The 13,159-nt window shown below is 42.2% G+C and overlaps 1 protein-coding gene across 4 annotated transcripts in view; it reads left to right on the plus strand.

The window, feature by feature from the left end:
- LOC110494855 (phosphatase and actin regulator 3) overlaps positions 1-13,159 on the plus strand; it is a 91,907-nt gene that overhangs the window by 51,748 nt on the left and 27,000 nt on the right. For 2 of the 4 annotated variants that reach the window (XR_016488121.1, XR_016488122.1), the window contains exon 8: positions 12,052-13,098. Coding sequence is in view for 2 of the 4 variants with exons in the window: in XM_036950992.2 (XP_036806887.2) it covers positions 12,945-13,098 (154 nt within the window). In the remaining 2 variants the exon portion in view is untranslated. The remainder of the gene's footprint in view (positions 1-12,051; positions 13,099-13,159) is intronic. The other 2 variants (XM_036950992.2, XM_036950993.2) reach the window with 1 other exon arrangement.

Below are 13,159 nucleotides of genomic sequence, written 5' to 3' on the forward strand. Positions count from 1 at the left end.
GTTGGAGGTGTGCAGTCATGGGTGAACAGAGAGTACAGCAGGGGGCTGAGCACACACCCCTGTGTTGAGGATCAGCAAAGTGGAGGTGATGTTTCCTACCTTCACCACCTCGGGGCGGCCCATCAGGAAGTTCAGGACCCAATTGCACAGGGCAGGGTTGAGACCCAGTGCCTCAAGCTTAATAATGAGCTTGGAGGGTATCATGGTGTTGAATGCTGAGCTGTAGTCAATGAACAGCATTATTACATAGGTATTCTTCTTGACCAGATGGGATAGGGCAGTGTGCAGAGTGATGGCAATTTCATTGTCTGTGGATCTATTGGGGTGGTTTGCAAACTGAAGTGGGTCTAGGGTGTCAGGTAAGGTAGAGGTGATATGATCCTTAACTAGCCTCTCAAAGCACTTCATGATGACAGATTTCAGTGCTATGGGGCAATAGTCATTTAGTTCAGTTGCCTTTGCTTTCTTGGGTACAGGAACAATGGTGAACATCTTTAAGCATGTGGGGACAGCAGACTGGGATCGGGAAAGATTGAATATGTAAACACTCTAGCCGGCTGGTCTGCACATGTTCTGAGGACACGGATAAGGATGCCGTTTGCTGGATTAATGTTTTTGTTATATATTTGAATTGTATTTATGAGTTTTATCGATAGACAAACGGGTAAGTGCCAAAACAAAGGAAACACATGAGTAATGAGGGATACAAAGTATATTTAAAGCACGTGCTTTCACACAGGTATGATTCCTGAGTTAATTAAGCAATTAACATTCCATCATGTGTAAAATTACAGAGTTTCCCATTATTTTGTCTATTATGTCAAGAAGAAGAGATCTCAGTGACTTTAAAAGAAGAGATCTCAGTGACTTTAGAAGAAGAGATCTCAGTGACTTTAGAAGAAGAGATCTCAGTGACTTTAGAAGAAGAGATCTCAGTGACTTTAAAAGAAGAGATCTCAGTGACTTTAGAAGAAGAGATCTCAGTGACTTTAAAAGAAGAGATCTCAGTGACTTTAGAAGAAGAGATCTCAGTGACGTTAAAAGAAGGGTCTCAAAGGAGGTGTGTCTCTGTCACCCAATTGAACACTTCTGGGAGATTCTGGAGACATTTTCCACCACCATCATCAAGACACCAAATGATGGAAATTCTTGTGGAAGAATGTTTTCACATCCCTCCAACAGAGTTCCAGACACTTGTAGAATCTATGCCAAGGAGGTGCATCGAAGCTGTTATGGCTCGTGGAGGCCCAACGCCCTATTAAGACACTATGTGATTGTTTCCTTTATTTAGGAGTAGATTATGAGACAAGAGGGATAAAGGGTAACCGAATGGGGAATGGAACCACTGCCTCCAGGGGGATATGTGGTCCAATGCAGTAGTACTACTACTATACCAGCCCCTGGCACTATATAATCCATTGTTCACAGTATAAATACATTCACTGTCTTTATCAATAGAGTTGCAATAAACGTTATCCCATAGTAGTTGTTTAATGAATTGTTTTTCACATGTGGGCTGTACTTGGCAGCTAAAAGCTGAATTACAGTACACAGCACCAAAATAAATTATCTAATGACTCTGCCTCCTCACAGCAAAGTTTGCAGAGCTGGGAAGATTGTATCCCCCATATATATAACATTCTATTGGTTGCATGGATTTCGTATAGTCATTTAAATTGAAAAATCAGAAGTTTTTACTCCGGTGTTGTTTAGCGTATCAATTCATAAACCATGTGCCATGGAATGGGTACATCGAAAATCTCTTCCCAACTATTTTGCAATTTATATGACACAGCTGTCAGTCAGTTTTTTGGTCCTTAAATGAAATTGGTTTATGTTTTTATTTATCACACTTTTCTTTAACCATTTATGTTCTTTAACACAGGGCCGACAAACAAGTTCCTTACGTTTTTCCCCTTCTACTTGCATTTTATTTATCACGCTGCAATTAGTTGGTTGTAATTTTGGGTAGAGCAGACATTTCCATATGTCTGTGTTAGCTGCATGTGTGACACAACTCCACCAGTCCTATTTATGATATCATTCACTAAAATTATACCTTTTTGAAAAATGTATTTGAAAAATACAGTTTTTTTTAATCAATTTGTATATTTGAGTTTAACTACAATATTTGTTGTATTATTTGTTCTGTCTTTTCAGGTGGATTAAACTGACATTGCAACCAACTTTCTAAGGCTTGTTTAAAAAATAACAATATTTTGGAGATGATTTCCTTTTCTAACAACCGAAAGTGAGCAGTTGTAATCTGAATAAAGGGAAAAAGGCCATTCTTGAACATAGGATGAGACATTCCTACCAATTTATTAGAAAACCAGTTTGGATCTAAGTATAACTTTTGTATGACTGATGCCTTTAGTGAGAGGTCTAATGCTTTAATGTTTAATCATTTCTGCCCTCCGAATTCATACTCGTTGTATAAATAGGCCCTTTTAATTGTGTCTGGCTTGCTATTACAAATAAAATTGAATCTTTTTTGTTTCTATAATTTAAAAAGCAGGTCACTAGCTGTAGGCAAAACCATAAGCAAATAGGTAAACTGTGATATGACTAAAGAGTTACAGTTTTTTACAATCCCTTTGGCACTAATTTCAGAACCTTGTGGTCATTTTTCAAAACTCAAGACACAAAACTCAAACCGGTCATCACTTGTAACACAGTTCAAAACATTGCATTGTGCATTCATATCTTTAAAGAAACCTTGCACTTTCAGAATCATTGGTTCAAATAACTAATGTATCATGAAATACCACAGGAACACTCATTTAGATCAGCCACACACAAGACACACAAGATAGTTTCACTGTGTAGTTGTTCGTACAATCATTAAATATTGTAGTACAAAATATGTGATACATGTTTCATTATGGTACTACACGTAAATACATCACTGTAAAAGGACTAGTAGAGAGAATACTACAGACACAGTGGAATCATTGAACAAAATATGAAATGTTTTGATGAAATACAATAAAATCACAACATAGGATTCTTTGAATCAAAGCAAAAATAATTCGCTACAAAAAAAGAAAAAAAACTACAGTAAAACATCAACTGCAGTGTTCCTCACCTGGCTTACTGTAAAACATCACCTGGCTTACTGTAAAACATCACTGCAGTGTTCCTCACCTGGCTTACTGTAAAACATCACTGCAGTGTTCCTCACCTGGCTTACTGTAAAACATCACTGCAGTGTTCCTCACCTGGCTTACTGTAAAACATCACTGCAGTGTTCCTCACCTGGCTTACTGTAAAACATCACTGCAGTGTTCCTCACCTGGCTTACTGTAAAAAGCAAAACAAAGGATTGATTACTGTACTTTTATATTTCCCTCAACCCTGTCTTGTGGAGTTGGCCACAGGTTCTCATCCACATCACAATAGATGTTTTCATTAGCCAATCATCTTGGTAAGAATCTTCGGGCATGGCGAAACCAGGCCTGACACTGGTCTGCCGTGATGTCATTGCATGCGTCATCCATGGCCTGGAGAAGGGCGGCTTGTTCGTGAGAACGCCTATCATATACTCTTCCACCTCCATGTGGAGAAAAATTCCTCAATCGGGTTAAGGAATAGGAGAGTATGGGGGTAAGTACAGGGTAGTAAATTGTGGATGGGCCTGAAACCATGCTTGCACCATTTGAGCATGGTGGACCTTGTCATTTTCCCACACAATGACATAGGTCACGCCATCAGCTCTACAGACCTGATTTAGATCATCAAGGAAGGTTACATTCAAACAGCGAATCATGTGGCTGCCTGCAACTCAATATATAGAGTATATAGTGTAGAGAGCTAAAGATGTTGTTCGACCAAACATTAGAAGGGGCAAGATGCGTAATCTAAGCAACTTTGACCGTGTATGATTGTTGATGCCACACATGGTGATTCCAGCATCTCAGAAACAGCTGCCTTCCTAGGATTTTTACGCACTACAGTCTCTAGAGTTTACAGAGAATGGTGCGATAAACAAAACACATTCAGTGTTAATGAGAGAGGTCAGAGGAGAATGTCCAGACTCATTCAGGCTAACAGAAAGACCACAAATGCTCAAATAACAGCTGTTTAAAACAGTTGTGTGCAGAAGGGCATCTCTTAACGTACAACACCATGAATAATTCAGGCTGTTGTGGAGGCAAAAAGGGGTCATACCCAGTACTAGATAGGTGTACCTAATGCAGTGGCCGGTGAGTGTACAGTAATGTCAAATCTGAAAACATGGTCTGGAAAAGTGGTACATGGGACCATAGAAACAGTGTCTGATAAAGAATGATGATGAAATATTACATCCATAGATAATGTAGTCCAATTGGTTCATGTTCCACGGTAATTGGTGTCAATGGATCTCCTTATCCTCAAACTCTCATGATCTAAACATGGAATATTGTTCATCAGTTTCCGTAAATCTATGCATTAAGAGTAACGCAACAGTTACTTATCATTTTGAGCAGTTGTATCAATTGATAGTTAGATCATTGTAATGAAATGAATAGACAGACATCTCAGATGTAATGTCTGAATTGCATTTTGAAATGGTAATACTTTGATTTTAAGTTGTGGTATTTTGAACAGGTGATTTTAGTTCAATGAACAAATGATCTTAGCTTTTTGCATTTTGATCATTGCTTGTGAGTTTTGTGTCTAGAGTTTTGAAAAATGACATCAAGGTTCCGAAATTAGTGCCAAAGTGATTGTAAAAAACTGTAATCAGGGTGATTTTTTCACAAATAGACAGGTATTTTCCTTTCCATGGTAACAAGATCTTATCTATTTTTGCTAACTTTCTATAAAAATGTATTGGAGTGAGATAATTTCTTTCTTTTGGGATTTGTATACTGAGTATGTCCACGTCTCTGTCAGACTATTTAATTGGTAAACTACTAGGTAATGTAAAATTAGCATTTTTTTATAATATAATGTAATATATCATAATATATCACTCATCATAATTTGGTTTTAATCCAGAGAGGATAGCAAAAGTATCTCCTCTATGAGGCCGTGGAGAGATTCTAATTGTGGATTTGAAAGAAAACATGAATCATCAGCGTACAATGACACCTTAGTTTTAATCCCTTAATATTATTGTTTGATCTAATCTTAACAGCTAACATTTCGATGGCAATAATAAATAGATAAACCTAGGCCCTGCATGTCCCCAGGCACCCTCATTAGTTGACTTCAGTGATCAAAAAAGCCTTGGTTTCATGCATGTCAACATCAGAAGCCTCCCCCCTAAATTTGTTTTACTCACTGCTTTAGCACACTCTGCCAACCCTGATGTCCTTGCCGTGTCTGAATCCTGGCTTAGGAAGGCCACCAGAAATTCAGAGATTTCCATACCCAACTATAACATTTTCCGTCAAGATAGAACTGCCAAAGGGGGAGGAGTTGCAGTCTACTGCAGAGATAGCCTGCAAAGTAATGTCATACTTTCCAGGTCCATACCCAAACAGTTCCAACTTCTAATTTCAAAAATTAATCTCTCCAGAAATAAGTCTCTCACTGTTGCCGCCTGCTACCGACCCCCCTCAGCTCCCAGCTGTGCCCTGGAAACCATTTGTGAATTGATCGCCCCCCATCTAGCTTCAGAGTTTGTTCTGTTAGGTGACCTAAACTGGGATATGCTTAACACCCCAGCAGTCCTACAATCTAAGCTAGATGCCCTCAATCTCACACAAATCATCAAGGAACCCACCCTAAATCTGTAAACAAGGGCACCCTCATAAACGTTATCCTGACCAACTGGCCCTCCAAATACACCTCCGCTGTCTTCAATCAGGATCTCAGCGATCACTGCCTCATTGCCTGTATCCGCTACGGGTCCGCGGTCCAACGACCACCCCTCTTCACTGTCAAACGCTCCCTAAAATACATCTGCAGCAGGCCTTTCTAATCGACCTGGCCCGGGTATCCTGGAAAGATATTGACCTCATCCCGTCAGTTGAGGATGCCTGGTCATTCTTTAAAAGTAACTTCCTCACTATCTTAGATAAGCATGCTCCGTTCAAAAAATGCAGAACTAAGAACAGATATAGCCCTTGGTTCACTCCAGACCTGACTGCCCTCGACCAGCACAAAAACATCCTGTGGCGGACTGCAATAGCATCGAATTGTCCCCTCGATATGCAACTGTTCAGGGAAGCCAGGAACCAATACACGCAGTCAGCAAAGGCAAGCTTTTTCAGGCAGAAATTTGAATCCTGTAGCTCTAACTCCAAAAAGTTCTGGGACACTCTAAAGTCCATGGAGAACAAGAGCACCTCCTCCCAGCTGCCCACTGCACTGAGGCTAGGTAACACGGTCACCACCGATAAATCCATGATAATCGAAAGCTTCAACAAGCATTTCTCAACGGCTGGCCATGCTTTCCTCCTGGCTACTCCAACCTCGGCACCCCCCCGCAGCTACTCGCCCAAGCCTTCCCAGCTTCTCCTTTACCCAAATCCAGATAGCAGATGTTCTGAAAGAGCTGCAAAACCTGGACCCGTACAAATCAGCTGGGCTTGACAATCTGGACCCTCTATTTCTGAAACTATCCGCCGCCATTGTCGCAACCCCTATTACCAGCCTGTTCAACCTCTCTTTCATATCGTCTGAGATCCCCAAGGATTGGAAAGCTGCCACGGTCATCCCTCTCTGCAAAGGGGGAGACAAACTGGACCCAAACTGTTACAGACCTATATCCATCCTGCCCTGCCTATCTAAGGTCTTCGAAAGCCAAGTCAACAAACAGATCACTGACCATCTCGAATCCCACCGTACCTTCTCCGCTATGCAATCTGGTTTCCGAGCCGGTCACGGGTGCACCTTAGCCACGCTCAAGGTACTAACTGATATCATAACCGCCATCGATAAAAGACAGTACTGTGCAGCCGTCTTCATCGACCTGGCCAAGGCTTTCGACTCGGTCAATCACCATATTCTCATCGGCAGACTCAGTAGCCTCTGTTTTTCTAATGACTGCCTTGCCTTCTCCGCTATGCAATCTGGTTTCCGAGCCGGTCACGGGTGCACCTTAGCCACGCTCAAGGTACTAACTGATATCATAACCGCCATCGATAAAAGACAGTACTGTGCAGCCGTCTTCATCGACCTGGCCAAGGCTTTCGACTCTGTCAATCACCATATTCTCATCGGCAGACTCAGTAGCCTCTGTTTTTCTAATGACTGCCTTGCCTGGTTCACCAACTACTTTGCAGACAGAGTTCAGTGTGTCAAATCGGAGGGCATGTTGTCCGGTCCTCTGGCAGTCTCTATGGGGGTGCCACAGGGTTCAATTCTCGGGCCGACTCTTTTCTCTGTATATATCAATGATGTTGCTCTTGCTGCGGGCGATTCCCTGATCCACCTCTACGCAGACGACACCATTCTATATACTTCTAGCCCTTCCTTGGACACTGTGCTATCTTACCTCCAAACGAGCTTCAATGCCATACAACACTCCTACCGTGGCCTCCAACTGCTCTTAAACGCTAGTAAAACCAAATGCATGCTTTTCAACCGTTCGCTGCCTGCACCCGCACGCCCGACTAGCATCACCACCCTGGATGGTTCCGACCTAGAATATGTGGACATCTATAAGTACCTAGGTGTCTGGCTAGACTGTAAACTCTCCTTCCAGACTCATATCAAACATCTCCAATCTAAAATAAAAATCTAGAGTCGGCTTTCTATTTCGCAAAACAAAGCCTCCTTCACTCACGCCTCCAAACTTACCCTAGTAAAACTGACTATCCTACCGATCCCCGACTTCGGCGATGTCATCTACAAAATAGCTTCCAATACTGTACTCAGAAAACTGGATGCAGTTTATCACAGTGCCATCCGTTTTGTTACTAAAGCACCTTATACCACCCACCACTGCGACCTGTATGCTCTAGTCGGCTGGCCCTCGCTACATATTCGTCGCCAGACCCACTGGCTCCAGGTCATCTACAAGTCCATGCTAGGTAAAGCTCCGCCTTATCTCAGTTCACTGGTCACGATGGCAACACCCACCCGTAGCACGCGCTCCAGCAGGTGTATCTCACTGATCATCCCTAAAGCCAACACCTCATTTGGCCGCCTTTCCTTCCAGTTCTCTGCTGCCTGTGACTGGAACTAATTGCAAAAATCGCTAAAGTTGGGGACTTTTATCTCCCTCACCAACTTTAAACATCGGCTATCTGAGCAGCTAACCGATCGCTGCAGCTGTACATAGTCCATCGGTAAATAGCCCACCCAATTTACCTACCTCATCCCCATACTGTTTTTATTTATTTACTTTTCTGCTCTTTTGCACACCAGTATCTCTACCTGCACATGACCATCTGATCATTTATCACTCCAGTGTAAATCTGCTCAATTGTAATTATTCGCCTACCTCCTCATGCCTTTTGCACACAATGTATATAGACTCTTTCCCACCCTGTTTTTCCTACTGTGTTATTGACTTGTTTATTGTTTACTCCATTTCTGAGATGTAGCCATTATTGACTATTTTACACCTATGGTTACTATACATAACTTTAACCCATTTTATAAGAGATTGCCCAAAATTAAAATATTCTAGGCCTTTATACAGTGCCTTGCGAAAATATTCAGCCCCCTTGAACTTTGCGACCTTTTGCCACATTTCAGGCGTCAAACATAAAGATATAAAACTGTATTTTTTTGTGAAGAATCAACAACAAGTGGGATCATGAAGTGAACAATCATGAAGTGGAACGACATTTATTGGATATTTCAAACTTTTTTAACAAATCAAAAACTGAAAAATTGGGCGTGCAAAATTATTCAGCCCCTTTACTTTCAGTGCAGCAAACTCTCTCCAGAAGTTCAGTGAGGATCTCTGAATGATCCAATGTTGACCTAAATGACGATAAATACAATCCACCTGTGTGTAATCAAGTCTCCGTATAAATGCACCTGCACTGTGATAGTCTCAGAGGTCCGTTAAAAGCGCAGAGAGCATCATGAAGAACAAGGAACACACCAGGCAGGTCCGAGATACTGTTGTGAAGAAGTTTAAAGCCGGATTTGGATACAAACATTTTTCCCAAGCTTTAAACATCCCAAGGAGCACTGTGCAAGCGATAATATTGAAATGGAAGGAGTATCAGACCACTGCAAATCTACCAAGACCTGGCCGTCCCTCTAAACTTTCAGCTTATACAAGGAGAAGACTGATCAGAGATGCAGCCAAGAGGCCCATGATCACTCTGGATGAACTGCAGAGATCTACAGCTGAGGTGGGAGACTCTGTCCATAGGACAACAATCAGTCGTATATTGCACAAATCTGGCCTTTATGGAAGAGTGGCAAGAAGAAAGCCATTTCTTAAAGATATCCATAAAAAGTGTTGTTTAAAGTTTGCCACAAGCCACCTGGGAGACACACCAAACATGTGGAAGAAGGTGCTCTGGTCAGATGAAACCAAAATTAACTTTTTGGCAACAATGCAAAACATTATGTTTGGTGTAAAAGCAACACAGCTGAACACACCATCCCCACTGTCAAACATGGTGGTGGCAGCATCATGGTTTGGGCCTGCTTTTCTTCAGCAGGGACAGGGAAGATGGTTAAAATTGATGGGAAGATGGATGGAGCCAAATACAGGACCATTCTGGAAGAAAACCTGATGGAGTCTGCAAAAGACCTGAGACTGGGACGGAGATTTGTCTTCCAACAAGACAATGATCCAAAACATAAAGCAACATCTACAATGGAATGGTTCAAAAATAAACATATCCAGGTGTTAGAATGGCCAAGTCAAAGTCCAGACCTGAATCCAATCGAGAATCTGTGGAAAGAACTGAAAACTGCTGTTCACAAATGCTCTCCATCCAACCTCACTGAGCTCGAGCTGTTTTGCAAGGAGGAATGGGAATAATTTCCATCTCTCGATGTGCAAAACTGATAGAGACATACCCCAAGCGACTTACAGCTGTAATCCCAACAAAAGGTGGCGCTACAAAGTATTAACTTAAGGGGGCTGAATAATTTTGCACGCCCAATTTTTCAGTTTTTGATTTGTTAAAAAAGTTTGAAATATCCAATAAATGTCGTTCCCCTTCATGATTGTGTCCCACTTGTTGTTGATTCTTCACAAAAAAATACAGTTTTATATCTTTATGTTTGAAGCCTGAAATGTGGCAAAAGGTCGCAAAGTTCAAGGGGGCCGAATACTTTCGCAAGGCACTGTATATACTCTCCAGTCGTACTTTTCAAAAGCAGCTATGAAAACCAGGACTTTTACATTATTATTATGAAAAAAATCCATACAATTAGTTTCAGTTGGTGGAGATGGAGGAGACTGAAACAGAAACATATTCTTAAAGTATTTTACTTCCTCTTTCAAAATATCATTTGGTGAATCAAATGTACACCTTTTCCCTGAAACACCCACAACACAGTCCCCCGTATTGACCATATTCCCTGAAACACCCACAACACAGTCCCCCGTATTGACCATATTCCCTGAAACACCCACAACACAGTCCCCCGTATTGACCATATTCCCTGAAACACCCACAACACGGTCCCCCGTATTGACCATATTCCCTGAAACACCCACAACAAGGTCCCCCGTATTGACCATATTCCCTGAAACACCCACAACACAGTCCCCCGTATTGACCATATTCCCTGAAACACCCACAACACGGTCCCCCGTATTGACCATATTCCCTGAAACACCCACAACACGGTCCCCCGTATTGACCATATTCCCTGAAACACCCACAACACGGTCCCCCGTATTGACCATATTCCCTGAAACACCCACAACAAGGTCCCCCGTATTGACCATATTCCCTGAAACACCCACAACACAGTCCACCGTATTGACCATATTCCCTGAAACACCCACAACACGGTCCCCCATATTGACCATATTCCCTGAAACACCCACAACACGGTCCCCCGTATTAACCATATTCCCAAGCATCTCCGTGCAGTCAGACCTTTGATTTTGTGCCACCAGGGCCACAATAATATGCCTTCTCTCTGATTGTCCGAGTGTGACCTCCTCCCCATGGGTTACTGCAGCCAGTGTTACCAACACTGCCACTGCCTGGGTGGGGTACCCACCGGAATCCCCACCAGCTAGGTACAAGGCCGCCAAGGTTCTCATTAGCAGCTTTGAGAATTTCCTTATATAGTATGCTCTCCCTTTAGGGGACTTTGGCTTTGCAGGACCAACTCTGCCAAGCAGGCTCATAATCTTGAGGGGGCAGTGCTACTCTAGGTCTCTGACTGCATTTTGGCTGCATACAGACTGCTTACAGCAGGCCCATAAAACAGTTAGGGACTTCTCCTTAGTATCTGGGTCATTCAGGTGGGTGTCTAGGGAATAGGGTTGTGGACCGTTCCATCAATATAGGATCATAAATAAATACATTTGATATAGTTTATTTTAAAAATGTAGTTCCCCATGATAGAACAATAAATTAATCAAATGTATAATTTATTTTAAAACACTGTTCCACCATAAGAGGACAATAAATAAATAAGATGTATAATTCATTATAAAAGTATATCCATCATCTGAACAACATTGAAAGCCCTCTCACACCCCCGCTCACAGCAATACATTGGTTCTGGGATATGCAACCATTTCCTTTCTCACTCAACGCAACACTTTTCCAAACATAAAATAAACACACACCACACCATCCACACATACTGTGTCTTCTGTTTACTGAGTTTTTATCTTCACAATGTTGAATTAGTGCTTTTGTGTTCCAGTTAGTTATATGTGAAGATAAATAGAAAAGCCATATGTTTTATTGTATTATTATCCTTATTTTCCTCGTCTATAAGAACTTAGTCATTTTTAAAATAGCCATAGGGTAGTCTTTGTGTCTCTGAACAACTGTTTATCAATATATAGTTTATCGACGACGAGAGTTACTCGTTTCCTTTTTAATCTATTTTCCTTGAAAATTGGATACAATTGGATAAAGGACCTCACGCCGTTCTGCAATTTCCTTCGGTAACTGGTCATTAATGCCAATTTTGGTCCCAGCAAGTCTCTTTCTCTCTTTCTCTCAGAGGACCTGAGCCCTAGGATCATGCCTCAAGACTACCTGGCATGATGACTCCTTGCTGTCCCCAGTCCACCTGGCCGTGCTGCTGTTCCAGTTTCAACTGATCTGCCTGCGGATATGGAATCCTGACCTGTTCACTGGACGTACTACCTGTCCCAGTCTCTAGAGACAGCAGGAGTGGTAGAGATACTCTTAATGATCGGCTATAAAAAGCCAACTGACATTTACTCCTGAGGTGCTGACTTGCTGCACCCTCGACAACTACTGTGATTATTATTATTTGACCATGCTGGTCATTTATGAACATTTGAACATCTTGGCCATGTTCTGTTATAATCTCCACCCGGCACAGCCAGAAGAGGACTGGCCACCCCTCATAGCATGGTTCTTCTCTAGGTTTCTTCCTAGGTTTTGGCCTTTCTAGGGATGGTTATAACTGGTTATAACACTGACAGGCACCCTGCCCCGGTACTTACTGTGGTAATAATGGGTAATAAATGGTTATAACTGGTTATAACACTGACAGGCACCCTGCCCCAGTACTTACTGTGGTAATAATGGGTCATAAATGGTTATAACTGGTTATAACACTGACAGGCACCCTGCCCCGGTACTTACTGTGGTAATAATGGGTAATAAATGGTTATAACTGGTTATAACACTGACAGGCACCCTGTCCCGGTACTTACTGTGGTAATAATGTGTAATAAATGGTTATAACTGGTTATAACACTGACAGGCACCCTGCCCCGGTACTTACTGTGGTAATAATGGGTAATAAATGCTTATAACTGGTTATAACACTGACAGGCACCCTGCCCCAGTACTTACTGTCTTTATCAATGGAGTTACAATGTGTGTGTGTGTGTGTGTGTGTGTGTGTGTGTGTGTGTGTAGGCACCCTGCCGCGGCGGATGCGTAAGGAGTTGTTAACGGTGAAGCTTCGTAACCGGCCCAGTCAGCAGGAGCTGGAGGACAGAAACATCTTCCCTGTTCGCTCAGACCTGGAGAGACAGGAGACACGACAGCACATAGAGACCAAGCTGGCCAAGTGAGTCCCCTATCTATCTATCTCCTTGTCTACATAGAGACCAAGCGAGTCCTCTCTCTAT

Source organism: Oncorhynchus mykiss, chromosome 17 (assembly GCF_057628025.1).
Source record: "Oncorhynchus mykiss isolate SJ-2025 chromosome 17, ASM5762802v1, whole genome shotgun sequence".
Taxonomy (NCBI): Eukaryota; Metazoa; Chordata; class Actinopteri; order Salmoniformes; family Salmonidae; genus Oncorhynchus; species Oncorhynchus mykiss.